This window comes from Bidens hawaiensis, unplaced genomic scaffold (assembly GCF_021521415.1).
Source record: "Bidens hawaiensis isolate Kalapana, Puna unplaced genomic scaffold, B.hawaiensis_p1.1 tig00052952_1, whole genome shotgun sequence".
Classification (NCBI taxonomy): domain Eukaryota; kingdom Viridiplantae; phylum Streptophyta; class Magnoliopsida; order Asterales; family Asteraceae; genus Bidens; species Bidens hawaiensis.
In genome coordinates, this window is record NW_027506237.1 from 53,305 (window position 1) to 77,309 (window position 24,005).

General features: G+C 39.1%; 2 protein-coding genes and 1 pseudogene across 2 annotated transcripts; all 3 read left to right on the top strand.

Annotated features, from left to right (window-relative positions):
- Positions 1–457: 457 nt before the first annotated feature.
- LOC143617194 (cysteine-rich receptor-like protein kinase 2) lies at positions 458–4,266 on the top strand. Its single transcript, XM_077089827.1, has 8 exons — positions 458–902; positions 1,263–1,660; positions 2,141–2,263; positions 2,370–2,500; positions 2,594–2,804; positions 3,243–3,474; positions 3,565–3,724; positions 3,871–4,266. The coding sequence occupies exons 1-8, from the start codon at positions 505–507 to the stop codon at positions 4,168–4,170; spliced, it is 1,953 nt and encodes a 650-aa protein (XP_076945942.1). The 5' UTR covers positions 458–504; the 3' UTR covers positions 4,171–4,266.
- Positions 4,267–8,816: 4,550 nt separating this feature from the next.
- Positions 8,817–9,629, top strand: LOC143617191 (uncharacterized). The gene is made up of 3 exons (XM_077089826.1): positions 8,817–8,865; positions 8,965–9,314; positions 9,372–9,629. Exons 1-3 carry the CDS (start codon positions 8,817–8,819, stop codon positions 9,627–9,629), a joined length of 657 nt encoding a protein of 218 aa, XP_076945941.1.
- A 13,056-nt stretch (positions 9,630–22,685) lies between these two features.
- On the top strand, positions 22,686–23,630 carry LOC143617192 (cold-responsive protein kinase 1 pseudogene; annotated as a pseudogene).
- Positions 23,631–24,005: the final 375 nt, after the last annotated feature.

A 24,005-nucleotide genomic window follows, 5' to 3' on the forward strand; every position in this document is an offset into this window, starting at 1 on the left:
ACGTTTAGTGTGTAATCAATAAGTCATAAGTCATGAATGTCACATTAAACGTTTAGTGTGTTAAGGAAATTAATATTTCTTAAAATTTTCTCCCTAATAATAACATTTAAAAGTTCAGCCTTTTACTATATATATTTTAGAGTAAATTATCTTATATTGTTGCTTTAATTTATTGTTTAGTGTTTAGGAATCAAATCTATTGTTTACTTTTAAGGAATCAAAAACGTTAAGTCGTGAAAAAAGGTTGGGTGTTAAATTAGTAATTAGTAATTTTTTGTTTAAATAAAGACAAATTTGTCGTTTGAAGTTTGAACATTCTATTCCACGTTGACCAACTTGTAATTATTGGTCAACCTAATACAACATGTTCTAATTAATTGACCCTTCCAATACGGCCCATGGGAAATGGACCATGACTTTCCACAAAAATCCTACGTCGTGTTCTATAAATTATGTAATAAGCAAAAAAAAAAAGACACCAAATAAACCAAACTGAAAATAAACATGAGGCAAGTGGGAAGCTGGTGGTTGTCATGGCGGCTGGGCAGCTTGCTACTGGTGGTGGCACTTATAACCATGGCTGAGCAAGTGACATCACAGCCAAGTGATAGAAATAGTACTCTGATGAGATACTATTGTAGTATGTACAGAGGTATGAACGGAGATTTTTTCAAAAGAAACCTTAACACCACCCTTTCTGACCTCCGTCACCAGTTGAACACCAGCGGCTTCGCTGCCTCACGCACTTTGCTCAACGGCGAGTCGGTTTGGGGCCTCGCTTGGTGCCGGGGATATCTTTCCACACCAGATTGTCTGTCTTGTTTCGATTATGCTGTTGATCAGCTAAAAGTATGCGGGCTTGGTAATGGTGCTCATGCTATTTACAGCGATTGCGATCTCAGGTGCGTATCTATATCTAATAAGTAACTATCACGGTATAAAAAGATTTACAATAAAACATCAAATGTTGTATACAAAGAATTAACTCGGTGATCATTTTTTTCAATTTCAGTGTTATTACTTTACTTTATTATTTACTAGAAATTACTTGTACGTAATTTCAGTCATGTCTAATCTCAAATATCGTCTTATAATTTATTAAATATCCTTACAAACTCTTTAATATTTTTTGTTCAAACCGTGTATTCAAAGCTTTCTAACTTTGTATACATATTGATATAATATATTTTTGTTTGGTTACTTATGGATTTAGCTTGGATTCTAAATAACTAATTTTGCTATAACATGTTCGTTCGTTATAGGTACGAGAACAATAACTTCTACACTGAGGCTAACAACCGGGCGGGTGTGGTATTATGTGACAACACAAAATCGCCTCAGGAAACAGAATTCCAACGAGCAGCGCAAAAGTTATTATCAGACCTTCAAATTGCTGCACCAAGAGCACCCATGTATTATGCAGCTTCTACAAGAAAAGTAGGTGCTAGTGATGCAACTGTGTATGCCATTGCGCAGTGTAATCTAAAAGTAAGCCAGAGTGTTTGTTTAGAATGCTTACAGTTGAGATCCAAATCTCTGTTTGATTGTCTTCCTACTTCTTCCGGGCGGGCGATGGACAATGGATGTTTCATGAGGTATGACAGGACTCCATTTTTTCGACAAGATCAGAAAACTGATATTTCACCTCTTCTTTGGGACGGTGAGACCTCTACTCACATTCGATTGATTTTTCCGAAACTGATTTACGACCATTTTGCGACCAATATTTAATATTAATTTTTCACTGTTTTACGACCACTTTTAGAAGGTCGCAGTTTGTGAGACCAGTTTGCGACCGCCATATTGATATAATTTTAGTTAAATATCTTTAATTTTTATGCGTTGATTTACAACCAAAAATGGACGCCACAAAATTAAATTGTGACTGGTTTGCGACCGCCACATATAATATTATTTGTTAATACTTTTTTCTTTTATTTTTTATGCGTTGATTTACGACCAAAATCGGACGTCACAAAATTAGCGACCGTTTTGAAACTGTATCTTTTCGTCGCTAAATTTTGTGATGGTTTTGGTTTCGGTCGAAAATCGGTCGTAAACATATTTTTTGTTGGCATTTGTTCATTAGTTTGTCACTTTGTGAATCGATTACATTTTTTTGAATATCTATAACTTACAGATGATTCAAGCAAGAATAAATCAATAATCGGTGGAGTTGTTGGAGGCGTAAGCTTCCTGTTGCTTCTACTTGCAGTTTTCTTATGGTGTCGAAGATCTAAGAAGACAGGTAGAGGCCAACAAGGTAAAAATGATGAACTTCGACTCCTTAATTCTTTCGACTTACGTCGTAACAGGTATATTACATGCCCTCTGGAACGTATTTATTAATTATGTTGTCCACTTGGTAGATAAATCAACTGGATCAACTGATTTGTTGCAAGCTCCAGCAAGATATAGCTACAATGATTTGAAAGTAGCGACCGATAATTTCAATGATGAGAACAAACTTGGAGGGGGGATGTATGGAGAAGTATATAAGGTAATACTTATGTGAGTCATAACTATATACTTCTATAGTTCTATGTATATGATGTCCACTTACTTTAGTTTTGTGTTTGGTGGCACTTACTAGGGAACCCTCAGGAACGGAGATGTGGTTGCGATTAAGAAAACCTTTATGGCCTCTAGTAGAGGAGAGACACACTTTAATAATGAACTTAAAATCTTGAGTAATGTCCATCACCGGCATCTTGTACGTCTTCTCGGATATTGTAGAAAAGGCCCACAGTTGTTCCTAGTACATGAGTACATGGAAAATCATAGCCTTGATCAGTTCCTCTATGGTGAGTTGAAACAGATTACTTTGTTTTTATACCAATCCCTTTAATAGGAAATTCTGGATTTGATAGATGTTAAATCTTTGAATTCAATAACAGATAATAATTTTAAAGACATAAAAAACCTAGTAAATTAACTGACCAATAAGTGATTACGCGTGTTACACTAAAATGGAAAGACTCATAAATCACTAAATATTCACTACGAAATGGGAGTCCTAAATGATGGAATCCCGGATATGAAACATGATCTGACTCACTGAGACCTTTTTGTCCACTATTTATGGCTCTCGTAACTCTAGTGGTAGCGTAAGTTATGTTCTTTCAGTTATCTTGGAGCATTTTTTGCCCTGTTTTCCTCTGTGTAGATGATCCAGATAAGACTGCTAAATTATGTATTGGCTCCGTATCACTATCAAGCTACTAATGTGTTTTTATCAACAGGTAACAAAACGACGACTTTAAGCTGGAAACAGAGGTTTGATATAATCTTTGGGACAGCAAGAGGTCTTGCATATCTACATGAACAATACCATGTTACCATCATCCATAGAGATATAAAAACCAGCAACATTCTACTTGACAATGAACTTCAGCCAAAAATTGCAGATTTTGGGCTGATTAGACTATTACCTGAGGATAAAACTCATATTAGCACCGAAGTGGCACAGTCATTGTACGCCCAAATCAATACGTACAAATTAATTAATAGCGGTTTTTTTTCCGTATAAATGTATTAACAATAACAATTATTAAATGTTTCCAGGAATAGTGGTTATGTAGCACCTGAATATGCCAATCATGGACACTTATCTGAGAAAGTTGATACATACAGCTACGGTGTTGTGGTCCTAGAAATTATTAGTGGAAAGAGAAACATAGATGCCATAGATGGCAAATCAGTCACCCCAAGCCTTCTTGATCATGTAAGTGCATCGAAACTAAGGTTTCATTTCTGTACACAACTCTCATGATTTATTGTTTTAGTTAGCTATATCACAAGCCCGGTTATTTGTGGTCACGGATATACTATGTGATGATATGATAACCATGGTTGCTATATGTTTGACAGGCATGGAATCTATATGAGAGTGGCACGCATCTGAATTTGGTCGATGACAAACTAGACCCTAGTGAATACGGAATAGAAGATGTAAATAAGATCATAGAGATTGCGTTGATGTGCACTCAACCAACTGTTTCAGCTAGACCAGCAATGTCTGAGGTGGTTACTCTTCTAAGTGACAAAACACTTGACGAAAGACCACCGATAAGGTCTACCAATACAGATGATGAGGTGAAGATTCAAGTTGCTATGGAATCATCAATATCCGATGCCACTGCCTCGACAATTCACCTTTCAGGCCGTTAACGCTTTCTTTTCATACAACATTTTCTGGTTTTGAGTTGTATAAATATATGCAATAAGAAGAAGCTAATAATCATTACACTAAACCCATAGAGTTTTATTATAATGTAGAGTTAATGGCCATTTTCGTCCCTGTGGTTTGCTACTTTCGCGACTTCAGTCCAAAGTTTGAAATTTTGTCAATTTAGTCCTCAAAGTTTTAAAGATTAGCCAATTACGTCCTATCTGTCTAACGGCATCCGGCTTTGCCGTTACTTTAAGGGTATTTCTGTCTTTCTTCTTTTTATTTTGAGTTAATGGTCATTTTCGTCCCTGTGGTTTGATACTTTTGTCACTTCAGTCCAAAATTTGAAACTTTATCAATTTAATGTTCAATTTTTTTTCTTTTTGTCTATAACCCTGAAAAGGATAATCCAAGCCCAAAACCAGCGAGCATCAACCGAGCAGGTCTGCATTTACACTGTCGACAACAGTAATCATATCCCCAGCCCTCGTATTTAGTTTCTAAACGTTTCATAAACTCTACCCCATGGTGGAATTTAACGGTAAAGTGGTCAAGACAATTTTCTGAATCCGGAACAAACTAAAACTCATTTCTTTGATGAATGCATAATAATTAGGGTTTAGAGATTAACATATCATAGCGAACATTTGGGTCGAAATCAACATATGAGTCGAAATCAACTTTTATACATTAATCAAAGAAACAATTTTTAGTTTTTTCTGTACAATTCGGTTTCAAGGAGTTGCCTTGACCACTTTACCGTTGAATTCCACCATGAGGGAGAGTTTAGGAAACGTCTAGAAACTAAATACGGAGGGCATATGATTAATGTTGTCGATAGAGTAATGCAGACCTGTTTGGCTGATGCTCAATGGTGTTGGGCTTGGATTATCCTCTTTAGAGTTATAGACAAGAAAAATAAAAAAAAACTGAATTGAACTGGACATTAAATTAACAAAATTTCAAACTTTGGACTGAAGTGGCAAAAATATCAAACCACAGGGACGAAAATGACCATTAACTCAAAATAAAAGGAAGAAAGACAAAAATACCCTTAAACTAACGGCAAAGTCGGATGCCGTTAGACAGATAGGACGTAATTGGCTAATCTTTAAAACTTTGAGGACTAAATTGACAAAATTTCAAACGTTGGACTGAAGTGGCGAAAGTAGCAAACCACAGGGACGAAAAAGGCCATTAACTCTATAATGTAATTATTATATATATGAATTCGTTTTGAACGGCAAACATAATACTACTCTTATCTCAATCATAACAGAGAGGCATGATTTAACGCATCATGATATTAAATGGTCAAATTATTTATGAGACTCCAAATATTATCGGGCTGTCCCTTGTGTTTTGGAAGACAAGTGCCATAAGTATAAAGTAGACCTAGTAAACAAGAAAATTTAATATAGATAGGAAAAGTTCAATAATACTACGAAAACTGTTATAACTATTAAAAAAATATATTCAAGAATTAGATGTTACTTTGAGAACTTCAACCCAAGCCACCAAGAGACTACGAGTTATGAGATGGGTTAAAGGGATAAGATGAAAAGGGAAAAGTGTGATATTGAAGCGATGAGGTGTCAAAAGGGTTCTTACATTTATGTTTTTTACATTAAAAAAACATGTACTATTGTGATGCTATGGTGAAATGAGCAATATGACTGTATAGTGAGGTAAAGTAATTTGACTGGTTATTTTATCAATTAGTAACTTAAAAAACATTTGAAAAAACCCTCGCATGTTTTCATACTCAACAACAATTTATGGTGTAAAGTACACAGTCAAAACTTGTTGATGTGGCATTTTCAGGTCCGTCGGTGGAGACATAACGAGTAGTGTAAAGGAAGCACTAACGTCTTAGGCCCAAAAGTAATAAGGCCTTCATTTATCTTAGGTTAAGTCCAATTCTTTTAAGCAAACACACTAAAAACTAGGGGTGTAAAAAAATCCGAATCCGTATTCGAAAATCTGAATCCGAATTATCCGAAATTTTGGATATCCAATATTTCAGGCATTCGTTAGTTTTCGAACATGAAACCTGACACGTTTTATAGTTTTGATTTTCATTAAAGATTATTTTTGTTGGTGTGTGTTTGTGCCAGCAGTTCATAGGTTCCTGTTTGTAATCATATTTGTAATGAACAATATGTTTTGTGATTGTTTACGTTTATGTTTTGTACCTTATAATGCTGGGGCGAAGTTAGGAAGTGGCGAAGTTAGGCAAAGTTATTTAAAATGCTAGGTCTGTATTGGGGCGAAGATGCATAGTATATAAACACATCTTTGTCTTAGGATTTTGGGGTTGATCCACTTCATTCCGGCCATACTCTCCACTAGTGTATTGATCGTTTACTGAGTTAATAATCAATACAAGAAGGTTTTACCTTTAGCCATGCATTGTTTCTATTCGTTCTAATAACTTTACACTTGCAAACGAAGACTAAGGATCGCACCCTTAGAGTTCATGATAATCCTGTTATCGATACATTCTAGGAACCTACAATTTTTTTATTTATGATATTTATCATTGATTTGTATTTGTTAAGTTACAACCTGAATTTCCGATGCTATTTCATGTATTTTATACCTTTATCAAAGTCTAGGTGTTAAAACTTCCAATTTATAAACTTTATGTGAAAACTTGTTCTTTGCGTAATAGCATGATCAATTTAAAAAAGTTCTCACTCATCATTTATGTTGTTCAATTCAAGTTATTAGAATTGTTTTCATATGTGCGACTACGTGATTATATGTTCATTTCATTTTTCATGTGTAATAGGTTTATTTGACGCGTTGAATCGAGAATGCTTAAATTAATATTTTAACATGTGACATAAATTATTATGGTTATCGTAAATAAATTTTTATACTAAGTATTTTACTTTACATCTTTTATTAACATAATAATATCTTTCTATCATATTCCAAACACTACATATTCACCAAGACTTACCATATATATGTCTGTACATAAAAAACATGAACCTTGGCCTCCAAAACTGTTCACCCTTCCACCTCTCTCATCTTCATCTTCATTTATTCAGATTTTTTTTACCTATTTTTATTAAGAACACAAGGTAAGCAAGATGTTTTGAAACAAAAGTTTGACTTTTTTTATTTTTTATGTTCCTTTCATTCTTGTTCTTCTTTTCAATTAACATGGTTGCAAACCCATCATATATTCATGTCAAGGATCCAACATAATCTGTACATCATGGTGTCAAAGACTATTTTAATGGCGCATCCGAAAGTTGTAAAAGATTGTTGTCAAAGACTGCTTTGTATCTAGTTCATCATCTCATCTTTTTTTGCTTTACAAGTTTTGCTTCTTTTACCAATCCTTCAAATCTTATATTTACATTCACGGTCTAAACTAGTGGTGTGCACGGGTCGTTTTGGGGTAGGGTTGTCAATTTATACACGAGACACGAATACACGATACGTACCTACACGACTTTAACATGTAACGGGTAAGACCTTAACATGTTTCTTGTACTAAACATATAGACACGAATTTACCTGTTAAGTACATGGTTTGATTTTTATAATTATATATATATATATATAGGGGATGGATCTTGCAAGAAGTTATATTACAGCGAGAAGTGAAGGTATAACTCCATTAATCCATAATTTCACTCCCTTCCATATGATGTTACATACATATATGTAGATTGGTTGTATTTATGTCTTAATTACACATTCAAACCTTCCTACAAACATATAAATGTACCGAGCCACATTCAAACCTATGTAACTACACACATACAAACATACATACACATATACAAACATACGTACACATATACAAACATATGTACCTACACACATACATATGCACCTACACAACGCACCTACACATAAGAAAGGGAGTGAAATTAGGAATTAATGGAGTTACATCTTCACTTCTCGCTGTAAAAAAACTTCTGAAATGATCCAATACCTATATATATATAGAGAGAGAGAGAGAGTTAAGTGCCATTTTACTAATGTGGCACTTAACTCTAACTATATATATATATATATATATATATATATATATATATATATAATTATAAGTTATCATAAATCCTAAATTACTAAAACATTTTCACTCTCTATTTCTCAGCCATCACCTCTCACCACTCACAAACATTCCCTCTCCGGCTTTTGTTTCATTATACATGTTGTCAAGTATGTGTTTATAAACAGCTCCTATCGTGTTTTATAGTGTATACCACGTAGTAACATGTTCGTGTTTGTGTTTGGGATACTGGCACACGATAAGTTTTCGTGTCGTGTGCATATACGTTTCGTGTTCGTGTCTTATCGTGTTCGGGTATGCACGATATGGCAGCCCTAGTTTTTGAACAACTGGATTTTCAACTATTAACATCTTTGTATAGTTGGTAACGTATTATTATGTGATAGGTATAGAATATATCTTTTATTTTTGTTAATTATCTCTTACTTCTTTTGTGATGATCCTATCTTTAATTATAGAATCATAGCCTTGTTTATCTTTCTCTATATATGTAATCGGTTCCTTGAACCAAAGAATATCAATTAATAAAAATACTGAAATATCTCTTGCCATAGTTTTCTATATGGTATCAGAGCAGGTTTTACCTAGCTCTTGATAGATCGAGCAATGGCAGGAGACGACGCCTCAAGCAAAACCAAGGATGGAGAAGGGTACGGTGGATCTATTCCTCATGAGTCACCTTAGTATCTCCATCCTTCCGACCTCCCAAAACAATTACACGTAAATGAAGTTTTAACCGATTACAACTATGCAGATTGGAAGCAAGAGATGATGAACTTCCTGTTTGCTAAGAATAAAATAGAGTTCGTAGATGGGTTGATCATGAAACTAGAGAAATCATCCAAGGATTATATGCCATGGATGCGTGCAGATGCCATGATAAAAGGTTGGCTGACGACGGCGATGGAAAAGAACATCCGTAATAGCGTGAAATACGCTAGCACGGCTTCGGAGATATGGTCGGATCTCGACAAACGGTTCGGAAAAGAAAGTGCCCCTAGGGCATATGAAATCAAACAGAAAATTGCAAGTACTCGTCAAGCGGGAAACTCGGTGTCTGCTTATTTCACACACCTTCGATCGTTGTGGGATGAGGCCCAGTCGGTTTAACCTTTCCCACAATGTTCATGTGATAAGTGTGAATGTGATGTTGGGAAGAAGATTTTTGAACATCGAGAGAAGGAGCATTTGTATGAGTTTCTCATGGGATTAGATAATGAGTTCACGGTGATCAGAACTCAAATATTGGCCACTAAACCAACTCCATCACTCACTGCCGCATACCATATGGTTCATGATGACGAGAAGCAGAGGGCTGTGTCGAATGAAAACAAGGGCAACGTTGAAGCTGCTGCGTTTAAGGCATTCCAGAAAAGGACAGTAATTATAGCAAAGAAAAGTGTGGTGCGAAGGGAGTGAAAGACGGAACCGATCATTGCACGTTTTGCAACAGAGATGGCCATAAACGTGAGGGATGTTTCAAGTTAGTCGGATATCCAGATTGGTGGCCCGGAAGGAAAGGAGAAAAGATTAAAGGGAAGGTTGCTTGTGTGGAAACGGACTCTAGTCCGATACCGGGTCTGACACATGAAAATTATCAAACTCTTCTTAAACATTTCTCCGGCTCGGGTAATAGCGAAACCATGAAATCTCTTGCCAATATGGGTTATAAAACTGATGATGAAGGTGAGTGGATTATCGATTCGGGTTGCACCGAATACATAACTCATTTACCTAATGTTCTTATTAATAAGAAAGCAGCTCCCTTCGAAGGTCTTGTTCTCATTCCCAATGGTGAATCCATCCCTGTAAAGGGAAAGGGGGAATATATTCTCCCTGTAGGAGCCAAAGTGAAAAATGTCCTTTACATACCAGATTTTAAATGCAGCCTACTCTCTGTTAGCCGCCTTAGCCGCAACCTAAAATGCGTTGTTTCATTCTTTCCTGACTTTTGTGTCATGCAGGGATTGCAGAGGAGGAACTTGATTGGTGCGGGTAGATGCGAAGGGGGACTATACCGAATGAAGATGATGCAAGAAAAGAAAGCTTTTGGGGCCACTATTGAGACATGGCACAAGAGACTTGGACATGCCTCGAAGGGAAAACTAGCTAAAGTTGTTTTTCTTAGTACTATTACTACTGAACTTGGTAATTTTTGTGATTCTTGTGCCATGGACAAGTTTGCCAGAACACCATTTCCTTCTAGTTTTATTAAAAACCATTGAACCATTTCAGTTAATTCATTGTGACATTTGGGGGGGGGGGGGTATCGGCTGCCGTCTTATACTAAAGCAAACTATTTTGTCACTATAGTTGACGATTTTAGTAGAGCCGTGTGGGTTTTTCTCATTAAACATAAAAGTGATGCAAGCAAATGTATTGTAAACTTTTGCAAAATGGTTGAAGTCCAATTTGACAAATGCATTAAAAGGTTGAGATGTGATAACGGTGGAGAGTTCACTTCCAACGACATGGTAGAATTCTATAATAAAAGGGGAATGTTACTCGAAACCACATGTCCTCACACCCCTCAACAAAACGGTGTCGACGAAAGAAAACACCGACACCTCTTAGAAACAGCACGGGCCTTGAGGTTCGGTGCAAAACTCCCCAAACAATTTTGGGGAGAGTGTGTTTTAACAACGGCTTATGTCATCAACCGGTTACCATCCAAAGTACTTAAAAATAAAACACCTTTTGAAATAGTTCTTGGAATTAAACCCGATTACAATCACCTTAGAGTCTTTGGATGTCTCTCATACTTTAAAATTTTCAACACAAAAGGTGACAAGTTTGAACAAAGGGGGAAACCGGGAATATTCATTGGATACCCTCCTGGAACGAAGGGATACAAAATACTTGATCTTGAAACTAGAAAAATCATCGTTAGTAGGGACGTTCTCTTTCTTGAAGAGATTTTTCCCTTCACAAAAATCCAGGGGGGGGGGGGGGAAGGTGATGAAAATGAAAACCCCATGAAATTGCATGAATGTTTCTGTGATGACACCTACATGAACCAAAAACCATCGGCCGAACCCCAATTGAATTGTTCACAAAATCATAATCATGATGGAACTGCACAACTCTTGGCCCAAAACAGTGAGTAAAATGAGGTTGAACATGGGCCTGAGAATGAAATTGAACATGGGCCTGATATTGAAATAAACTTGGACCAAGGCAGTAATGAGGAAGTTGATAATGAAATTCCTATTGAAGAGCAAAATATAAACAATGATGAAACAGAGGTACACGTTGAGAATAGACCCACTCGCAAGAGGTCGCAGCCTTCAAAATTCAAAGACTTTGTCGTAAATGTTCCCCCTTCAGTGCAACACCCGACATCTAATCAAGCCTCCTCCGCGGTACGTTACCCCATCTCAAATTTTGTCTCTTATAATAACTTTTCCACTAAACAAAAGGCTTTCTTAGCGGCCATCAATAAAAATGATGAGCCAAGATGTTTTCAAGAGGCTTCACAGGATGCACGGTGGTGTGAAGCCATGAAGAGCGAAATCAAAGCCTTGGAAAGAAATGGAACGTGGACGTTAGAAACTTTACCCCAAGGAAAACGGACTATCGATTCAAGATGGGTTTACAAGATAAAGTACAAACCAAATGGTGAGGTAGAAAGGTACAAAGCTCGTCTTGTTGCGAAAGGTTTTACTCAACAAGAAGGAATAGACTACCACGACACTTTCGCTCCGGTTGCAAAGTTAGTTACGATGCGAACGCTTCTTGCTGTGGCAGTCAAAAGAGACTGGATTGTTCACCAACTTGATGTGAATAATGTGTAAGGCCCCGTTACCGGTAACCCTACTTGCGTGTTGGATTTACTCATAAACACAGTTCTAAATATCAGAGTTAATTAAAAACTTTACGCGGAATATAAAACTTTCATAAAACATTACATATCAATTCATAATCATGTCTTTAAACATTCCTCTTGTCTTTCAAAATCAAAACGTAACTTATAAAACATATCGGATCTTCAGATGCCAGGCTTTAGTCTTCTGCCATGTGTCCTCCACTCAAGCCAGCTGTCTCAACCTACTCACCTGCGTGCATACTAAAAGTCAGCTACGCTGAGTGAGTTCTAGTTAAACATACACTACCATGCAATACCTTGTTACATACATACGTACTTAACCTCATAACTTTCTTTCATACACACATAAGTACTCATACCTTCATTCTTACTTACATACTTTCTTTCTTACTTACATACTTTCTTTACATTCATAATCATACGTTTTAAAGAGCCTTTCGCCCTATAACCTCACAGATATTATAAGGGTCTGGTCCCTAACATCACAGATATTATAAGGGTCTGGTCCCTAACATCACAGATATTATAAGGGTCTGGTCCCTATCATCACAGATATTATGAGGGTCTGGTCCCTAACATCACAGATATTATTAGGGTCTGGTCCCTAACATCACAGATATTATGAGGGTCTGGTCCCATGTTTTTCGAATATTAGTAGGGTTCGATTCCCTCTTCGTTACCATACAACCATACATCATACCTCGAGTATTATTAGGGCTCGGTACCCCTTTTGTAACCATACAACCATACAACCGTCATTTCCTTCTTTTATTAACTTTCTTACGTTCATACACATAAACATACATATCATACTTGCCATATTTATAACGTTACAACCTGACAGTACGTGCAATATCCGAAGATCGTTCACGAACCATCAAGCAATCATTCATACATATCACATATATCACCTATGGCATACACTTATCACTTTGGATAAATGTATTAACAACACATCAAGTATGCACACAGCCCCGAAAACATAACAAGGAATGGGGCTAGAAACTCACCTGGATCCTGTTACGCTCGCCGTTGATTGTAATTCCTTTCTTTAACTGGGCTCGGCTAACTGTATAATATTTACACATATCAATTACTGCTACTACTATTACTACTACTCATTTTCGATAACCGCCTTAACACATTTTCCATTAGGTTTTTAATTTATTTCATAAACGAACTTCACTTCAGGCGAATCTTGGAAACAACTTGGTTCTGGCTTGATTCGATCGAATAGGAACACGTTCGATCGAATACAACACGTTCGATCGAATAGGAACACGTTCGATCAAACAGGAACACGTTCGATCGAATACAACACGTTCGATCGAATACAACACTCATTCGATCGAATACAACACTCATTCGATCGAATGAGTTGGAGACCATTCGGTTGCTTCCCTATTCGGTCGACTGGACTTGTTCGATCTACGCATTCGATCGAATGGACTGATTCGATCGACTGGTTCGATCGAATGAGTCTGATTCGACTCCTTCAAGCTGGGCGACGGAGAAACCCACGGGTTTTCCAGATTTTCCAGATTTTTTGACCCAAAATCGAAGTTTTTGACATGGAAATGCTCGGGATTGAAAGGGCTATCGATTCCTAGTACTTTTAAACACAAAAGCTTGCATTTTGACACCAAAACAAGGCGGTTTTTGACCCGAAAACTCAAGTTACGTTTTTGCTCGATTTGAGGCCGAAATGGTTATGAAAACGGATGATTTTCGAGAGGGACTTACCAAAAACGATTAGGAACAAGATTGTGGACTCGGATTTGTGATTTGAGAACTTTCTCTCTCTAGCTTCTCTCTCTAGAAATGAGAGTGTTTGGGTGGGTGTAAGTGAAGGAAGATGGTGAAAATGGTGGAAGTGTCAAGAACTTTCGTTTTTATACTACGGGTTTGGTTAGGCTCGGGTTGGATTCCTACGGGTCGAGACAGGCCGAGTTCATAAAATGACTAAGCCCAAGACCCGTTCCTTACTCGACATTAAATAACTAAAACGTGAATTTACTAAACATAACTTTCTTTTATTTATCAATATAAAAATTTTAGGATGTTACAAGTCTTCCTCCCTTAAAGAGGTTTCGTCCCCGAAACCTAACTATTACATAAACAAACTAGGGTAAAACTTGCGCATCTCATCCTCGACTTCCCAAGTAGCATCAGATCCCTTGCGGTGCTTCCATATCACTTTGACCAAGGGTATAATCTTGTGACGAAGCTGCTTCTCCTTGTGATCAACGATCTTTATCGGTTGCTCGATGTAGTTCAATTGTTCATCAACTTCAATGTCCATTAATGGCACGTGAGACGTGTCATCAGCTAGACACTTCCTCAGATGAGAAACATGGAAGGTTGAATGAATTCCTTCTAACTCATCGGGTAAATCCAGTTTGTAAGCTACTTCACCCACACGTTTTACAATCTTGAACGGTCCAATGTACCTCGGACTCAACTTTCCTCTTTTCCTAAAACGGATAATCCCCTTCCAAGGCGAGACCTTAAGCATCACATAGTCGCCAACGTTAAACTCAATTGGTCGTCGCCGCTTATCCGCATAAGACTTTTGTCTGTCTTGAGCGGCTTTCATTCTTGCTTTGATCTGATCGAACTTTGAAGACGTTTCTTGAACCACTTCTATACTTCCCATTTCCTTCTGACCAATCTCACCCCAACACACCGGGGTTCTACATCGTCTACCGTACAGCATCTCAAACGGTGGCATACCAATACTCGAATGGTAACTGTTGTTATAGGAGAACTCTGCCAGATGCAGATGATCATCCCAACTTCCACCAAAATCTAAAACGCAAGCACGTAGCATATCCTCAAGGGTTTGGATCGTCCTTTCAGACTGTCCATCGGTTTGAGGATGATACGCCGTACTGATGTTCAACCTCGTCCCCATAGCTTCATGAAATTTCTTCCAGAACCTCGAAGTAAACCGTGTATCCCTATCAGACACGATCGATAACGGTACTCCATGCTTGGTTACAATTTCTTTAATGAACAAGCTTGCTAACGTTTCTGACGAGATGGCCTCTCGTATGGGCAGAAAATGAGCACTCTTGGTCAAACGGTCCCACAATCACCCAGATGGTATCATGATGCTTAGCTGTACGAGGTAGCTTAGTTATGAAATCCATGGTGATGTGTTCCCATTTCCACTCAGGTATCTCTAGCGGTTGCATCTTCCCATAAGGCTTTTGGTGCTCGGCCTTGACTTGTAAGCAAGTTAAGCACTTACTAACATAATCCACTACATCACTCTTCATTCCTGGCCACCAGTAATCTCTTTTCAAGTCTTGGTACATCTTTGTAGCTCCAGGATGGATTGAGTACCTTGACTTATGAGCTTCATCTAAGATTCGACTTCTAAGATCACCATGGCGTGGAATCCACATACGGTCAAATCTAGTTTTAACTCCATGAGTGTTTTCCATCAACTCATCTTGCTGGCCATAAATCCTTTCTTTCTTTACTAACCCTTCGTCTACTAACACTTCTGACTGCACTTTGATGATTTCTTCAAAAAGACTTGAGTTCATGATCAACTTGTATGACTTCACTGTTGCAAGGACTTCCTCATTCTTCCGACTTAACGCATCAGCGACCACGTTAGCTTTACCGGGGTAATACTTAATCTCACAGTCGTAATCCTTTATCAATTCTAACCATCTTCTCTGCCTCATGTTCAGTTCTTTCTGCTCGAAGAAGTACTTTAAACTCTTATGATCGGTATAGATAGTACACTTAGTGCCGTACAGATAATGCCTCCATATCTTAAGAGCATGCACTACAGCTGCTAACTCCAAATCATGCGTCGGGTAAGTACTCTCATGGACCTTCAACTGTCTAGACGCGTAGGCTATCACCTTCCCTCGTTGCATCAACACGCAACCTAACCCTTGATGCGAGGCATCAGCACAAACAACAAAATCCTCATCACCATCGGGTAAAGTAAGGATTGGAGCTTGCGTGAGTCTCTTCTTCAATTCTTCAAAGGCTTCCTCCTGAAACTTTCCCCAATTGAATACTATCGTCTTACGGGTCATACCGGTCAGCGGTGCGGCTATCTTGGAGAAACCTTCGATGAATCTCCTATAGTAGCCAGCTAACCCTAGGAAGCTTCGTATATCAGTCGGATTCTGCGGAGTCTTCCAATTCGTTATCGCTTCAATCTTAGCTGGGTCCACGGTAATCCCCTCCGGATTAACCACATGACCTAAAAATTGCACTTCCCTTAACCAGAACGCACACTTCGAAAACTTGGCGTACAACCTTTCTTTCTTCAGAACTTCCAATACCTCTCTCAGATGCTCGGCATGGTCAGACTCACTCTTTGAATAAATCAATATATCATCGATGAAGACGATAACCGACTTATCCAACATCGGTCGACACACCCTATTCATCATGTCCATAAATGCTGCAGGAGCATTTGTTAGACCGAATGACATTACAAGGAACTCGTAGTGTCCATACCGCGTTCGGAACGCTGTTTTAGGGATGTCTACCTCTTTCACCTTCAGCTGATGGTAGCCTGATCTGAGATCTATTCGTGAGAACCAACTCGAACCTTGCAGTTGGTCAAACAGATCGTCAATCCTAGGCAAGGGGTATCTATTCTTTACCGTAAGCTTATTCAACTCACGATAGTCTATGCACATTCTCATACTTCCATCCTTTTTCTTCACAAACAAAACCGGTGCGCCCCACGGAGAAACACTCGGTCTGATAAAACCCTTGTCGAGGAGTTCTTGCAGTTGGGACATCAATTCCCTCATCTCGGACGGTGCTAGACGGTAAGGCGCCTTCGCGACGGGCTGGGCTCCTGGTACTAGATCTATCTGAAATTCTATCTCTCGCTCAGGTGGCAACCCCGGAAGATCCTCAGGGAATACTTCTGGGTAGTCGCGCACAATAGGAACATTCTTCATTTCTTTCGTCTCGGCCGTAGCGTTGACAACATACGCCAGGTAGGCACCGCACCCTCGCCTTAACAAACCCTCGGCTTTTATCATCGAAATGACATTAAGCCCATAACTCTCCTTATCACCATAAACCGTCACCGCACTACCATCCAATGACTTTAACCTTATCATCTTACTTTTACATACTATCTGAGCCTCAAACTCAGACAACCAATCCATACCCAAGACTACATCGAACCCTCCTAAGGCCATAACATACAAAGTAACAGGGAACTCATGTCCCTCTAACTCTATCTTACAATTCTTCACCATTTTTGTTATCTTCACCGAAGTGTCACTTGCGGTTTCTACTACGAAAGTTTCAGACACTCGGCAGCCTTTCATTTTAGCTAGTTTACTAAACGTCGTAGCTACAAAACTTCTATTCGCACCAGAATCAAATAATACAGAAGCGGAAACATCGTTCACTAGAAACGTACCTGTGACGACATCCGGAATCTGCCTGGCTTGTTCCTGGGTCAGCATGTAGGCTCTAGTTCTGGGCCTAGCTTGATCGGCATCCTTCTTTCCACTACCTCCAGCTACACCTTCAGTGCACTCCCTTGACATATGGCCTGTCTTGCCACATTTGTAACATGTTGGCTTCGCACTGCACTCATTGGCATAATGCCCTACCTTCCCGCACTTATAACAGGCATTCGACCCCATTCTGCATTCTCCACCATGAGCCTTTCCACATTTGAGACAAACATTAGAATTTTTACCCCACTTGCATTCACCACCATGCCTCTTTCCGCAGGTCTTACACGATCTCTTCTCCCACACTTTCTGTTTCTTATCCCTGGAGTTCCATAACTGAGTACCGGGTCGTTTAGCAGGAGTGACCCCTTTCTTCTCTTTCTCTTCGTCCCTTTCCACCCTATCATCCGCGGCCACGTCAGCATAGACCATTTCCGCGAGTCCAACAGCCGAATCAAAAGTAGCAGGTTGAATCGCCCTGACTAACATGCGGACCTTTTGTGGCAACCCCCTCACATAACACTTGATTCTCTTGACCTCAGTGTCAACCATGTCAGGCACCAACCTAGATAGTCGGTTGAACTCCGTGGTATACTCACGATGCGTCATCATACCGGCTTTTAAATTCTGGAACTTCATCTCCGTTCTTTCAACCTCGGCATCTGCACAGAACTTCTTCATTACCAACTCTTTCAAATCTTCCCACTTCATCTCTTTGATCTCTTCACGGGTCTTCCTCTGCTCCACACTCTCCCACCAATACATAGCCTCATCTACGAATGACTGAGTAGCATAACCCACAGCTTGGTCGGGACGGCATTCGCTAATGCGGATAACCTTGTCCATAGCGGTTATCCACTGGAGAGTAGCGATTGCGTCTCCTAAACCAGTCAGCTTAGGCGGGTCACAACCTTTGAAGGACTTATAGCTGCACCCACCTTGTCCTCCTCTCCTATCATCGACTTTCACAGACTTATCCCCACTCGAGGCCCCTCTTTCACCTTCCCCATCCCTTCTACCATCACCACCCGCCCCGTCAGCAGTTCGCTCACGGCTTCCAGCAGATCTTTCGGGATTCAGGTTCTTCACAGCAGCAACTACAGCCTGAACGATGGCTGCTTGAACTGCGGGGCTAAGTTGAACTTCTTCGTTGTTCTGGTCTCCTCCAGCTGCGCTTCCCTCATCTTCGGTGTGGGAAGCTTCTTCCACCGAGGGTTGCCGGACAAGACGAGGCCTGCCACGACGCCCAGTGCGACCCCCTGTTTCAACAAATTCTCCAGCTCCAGCCATCAGTATCCTATATGAGAAAACACAAACATCATCACTCAAGGAACTATTTAGTACAGGGATAGTAAGGCTAACAGGTAATAACAGTGGCCAGTTGTGTTTAGCTGATCACGTTACTTTCCGTGTCCTATACACTTCCCTTTATGAGTCTATTTGTGCTGGTTCTACTTAAGCAGTTTGTCAAATCAAACAATCAATTATTCCTATCCCTGACGTTCACATATCTTTCCTTTCTCATTAATATATATCATTTAATCATACACCTTACCTTCACTGATCTTGCTTGAGCGACACATGGCATTCTTGAACTGGCATCTTCTTTCCTTTCTTACTTAAATCCCATTCTCTGTTCGAGTCTAAGCATGTAGGATGCTTAAATCTCTCGAACTTTGCTCTGATACCAACTTGTAAGGCCCCGTTACCGGTAACCCTACTTGCGTGTTGGATTTACTCATAAACACAGTTCTAAATATCAGAGTTAATTAAAAACTTTACGCGGAATATAAAACTTTCATAAAACATTACATATCAATTCATAATCATGTCTTTAAACATTCCTCTTGTCTTTCAAAATCAAAACGTAACTTATAAAACATATCGGATCTTCAGATGCCAGGCTTTAGTCTTCTGCCATGTGTCCTCCACTCAAGCCAGCTGTCTCAACCTACTCACCTGCGTGCATACTAAAAGTCAGCTACGCTGAGTGAGTTCTAGTTAAACATACACTACCATGCAATACCTTGTTACATACATACGTACTTAACCTCATAACTTTCTTTCATACACACATAAGTACTCATACCTTCATTCTTACTTACATACTTTCTTTCTTACTTACATACTTTCTTTACATTCATAATCATACGTTTTAAAGAGCCTTTCGCCCTATAACCTCACAGATATTATAAGGGTCTGGTCCCTAACATCACAGATATTATAAGGGTCTGGTCCCTAACATCACAGATATTATAAGGGTCTGGTCCCTATCATCACAGATATTATGAGGGTCTGGTCCCTAACATCACAGATATTATTAGGGTCTGGTCCCTAACATCACAGATATTATGAGGGTCTGGTCCCATGTTTTTCGAATATTAGTAGGGTTCGATTCCCTCTTCGTTACCATACAACCATACATCATACCTCGAGTATTATTAGGGCTCGGTACCCCTTTTGTAACCATACAACCATACAACCGTCATTTCCTTCTTTTATTAACTTTCTTACGTTCATACACATAAACATACATATCATACTTGCCATATTTATAACGTTACAACCTGACAGTACGTGCAATATCCGAAGATCGTTCACGAACCATCAAGCAATCATTCATACATATCACATATATCACCTATGGCATACACTTATCACTTTGGATAAATGTATTAACAACACATCAAGTATGCACACAGCCCCGAAAACATAACAAGGAATGGGGCTAGAAACTCACCTGGATCCTGTTACGCTCGCCGTTGATTGTAATTCCTTTCTTTAACTGGGCTCGGCTAACTGTATAATATTTACACATATCAATTACTGCTACTACTATTACTACTACTCATTTTCGATAACCGCCTTAACACATTTTCCATTAGGTTTTTAATTTATTTCATAAACGAACTTCACTTCAGGCGAATCTTGGAAACAACTTGGTTCTGGCTTGATTCGATCGAATAGGAACACGTTCGATCGAATACAACACGTTCGATCGAATAGGAACACGTTCGATCAAACAGGAACACGTTCGATCGAATACAACACGTTCGATCGAATACAACACTCATTCGATCGAATACAAAACTCATTCGATCGAATGAGTTGGAGACCATTCGGTTGCTTCCCTATTCGGTCGACTGGACTTGTTCGATCTACGCATTCGATCGAATGGACTGATTCGATCGACTGGTTCGATCGAATGAGTCTGATTCGACTCCTTCAAGCTGGGCGACGGAGAAACCCACGGGTTTTCCAGATTTTCCAGATTTTTTGACCCAAAATCGAAGTTTTTGACATGGAAATGCTCGGGATTGAAAGGGCTATCGATTCCTAGTACTTTTAAACACAAAAGCTTGCATTTTGACACCAAAACAAGGCGGTTTTTGACCCGAAAACTCAAGTTACGTTTTTGCTCGATTTGAGGCCAAAATGGTTATGAAAACGGATGATTTTCGAGAGGGACTTACCAAAAACGATTAGGAACAAGATTGTGGACTCGGATTTGTGATTTGAGAACTTTCTCTCTCTAGCTTCTCTCTCTAGAAATGAGAGTGTTTGGGTGGGTGTAAGTGAAGGAAGATGGTGAAAATGGTGGAAGTGTCAAGAACTTTCGTTTTTATACTACGGGTTTGGTTAGGCTCGGGTTGGCTTCCTACGGGTCGAGACAGGCCGAGTTCATAAAATGACTAAGCCCAAGACCCGTTCCTTACTCGACATTAAATAACTAAAACGTGAATTTACTAAACATAACTTTCTTTTATTTATCAATATAAAAATTTTAGGATGTTACATAATGCCTTTCTACACGGCGAACTCGAAGAGGAGGTGTACATGAAGATCCCTCAAGGCTTCACCAATGAAAATGAGACGCGTGTTTGTCGTCTGAGAAAGTCATTATATGGGTTGAAACAAGCTTCAAGGAATTGGTATCAAAAGTTCACCACTTTTCTTTTGAGTTTGAGCTTCAAGCAATCCAAAGCAGACCACTCATTGTTCATTTTCGAGGCCAAGCATGTCATGATAGTCATCCTAATCTATGTGGATGACGTTATCATAACGGGAAATTTTCTAGCCAAGATTGAAGAAGTTAAGAAGAAACTTGATAAGAATTTCAGCATTAAGGATCTCGGGGTTCTAAAATATTTTCTCGGGATAGAAGTTGCTAGAACCGAAGAAGGCTTAGTCCTTAGTCAGCGGAAATACACGTTGGACATTTTAGAGGATAGTGGAAAGTTGGGGTGCAAACCCAGTTCGACTCCGATTGAACAAGGGTTAAAGGTGGACAAAGGAGAAGAAAATGATCGGGTTGATGCTAGCCAGTACCGTCGTCTGATAGGGCGACTTCTATATTTACAAGCAACTCGACCAGACATCACGTACTCTGTTAACATTCTGAGTCAGTTTGTCGCGGACCCGAGAAGTAATCATTTGGAAGCAGTTAATCATATTCTCGGTTATTTGAAGGCCACCCCGGGGCAAGGTATTCTTCTTTCGCGTACGGGAGATCCCACGTTATCCGCTTATTGCGACTCTGATTGGTTAGGGTGCCCATATACAAAAAGATCACGGACCGGGTACTTCCTCTTGCTTGGAGGTATGCCTATCTCATGGAGAACTAAGAAGCAATCCGTTGTCTCTCGTTCTTCAGCCGAAGCAGAATACCGTGCTATGGCTACTACTGTGAGCGAGGTTATTTGGGTACGTTGGTTGCTCAATGAATTACGGGTTCATACTACCTCGCCTACCCCTTTGTTCTGTGATAATCAAGCGGCTCGTCATATAGCCAACAATCCTGTTTATCACGAGAGAACGAAACACGTTGAAATGGACTGTTTTTTTGTTCGTGAACGCGTAGAGTCAAAGGAGATTATCCCGATGAATATAAGCAGTAAGATGAAAATTGCCGACCTGTTGACCAAGGGCCTTTCAAGACAACAACTCGATTTTCTACTTGGCAAGATTAGCATGATCAATTTACATGCTTCATCTTGAGGGGGAATATAGAATATATCTTTTATTTTTGTTAATTATCTCTTACTTCTTTTGTGATGATCCTATCTTTAATTATAGGATCATAGACTTGTTTATCTTTCTCTATATATGTAATCGGTTCCTTGAACCAAAGAATATCAATTAATAAAAATACTGAAATATCTTTTGCCATAGTTTTCTATAGACAAAATGATGACTTTGAGTTGGAAACAGAGGATTGGTATCCTCTTTGGGATAGCAAGAGGTCTTGCATATCTGCATGAACAGTACCATGTTACCATCATCCATAGAGATATAAAAACAAGCAACATTTTACTTGACAACGAATTCCAGCCAAAAATTTCAGATTTCGGGATGATAAGACTACTACCTGAGGATAAGTCTCATCTCAGCACCGAATTGGCACAGTCATTGTATGCTTATATCAATATGGAAATTAACAAACAGTGCCTTTTTTGTTATAAAATGTGTTAATTAACAACAGAAATTTTTAAATGTTGCCAGGAATAATGGTTATGTGGCACCTGAATATGCCAATTATGGACACTTATCTGAGAAGGTTGATACATACAGCTACGGTGTTTTGGTCCTTGAAATTATTAGTGGAAAGAGATACAAAGATGTCATAGATGATAAATCAGTCACTCCAAACCTTCTTGATCATGTAGGTGAATCAATACTAAGGTTTTATTTCTTTAGACCATTTTAGTGATTTATGGTTTCAACTAGTTATATACATAGGCGCAATTATTATTTAATGCTAATATGTTATATGATGACATGATACTACTGTTAAGTGCGCTCTTATTAACCTTAACGTTGTTATATGTATGACAGGCATGGAATCTATATGAGAGTCGCACACATCTAAATCTGGTCGATGACAAACTAGACCCTAGTGAATATGCAATTGAAGATGTAAATAAAATCATAGAGATTGCATTGATGTGCACTCAACCAACTGTTTCAGCTAGACCAGCAATGTCTGAAGTGGTTACTCTTCTAAGTGACAAAACACTTGATGAAGGAACAACGGTAAGGTCTACCAATTCGAATGGTGAGGTGAAGATTCAAGTTTCTATGGAATCATCAATATCTGATGCCACTGCCTCGACAATTCACCTTTCAGGACGTTAAAGCAGGGCCGGCCCAGGCCCATGGCAGGGTAGTCGACCGCCATAGGCCCGACCACCCGGTAGGCCTGAAAATTTAAAAAAAGAAATTTATATTTTATATAAAAAAAAATTGTTTAGGCCCATGTGTAAATTGTATATAGCCCAGTCTTCTGAAAATTTGTTCAGGCCCATTTAGTGATTAACGATTCATAGAACGGAAGTACGGAACTATGGAAGTATGAAAGGTTTTTAAAAAAAATATTTCATGCCAGAGACTAGAGTAACCAGACCAGACACCACAAAAACTCCAAAAGGCAGCCAGCCACCAACCACCGCGTCGCCGCGACCGCCGGCAGCCAGCCAGCCACCAGTACCACCACCGCAGCCGGCTCCAAAG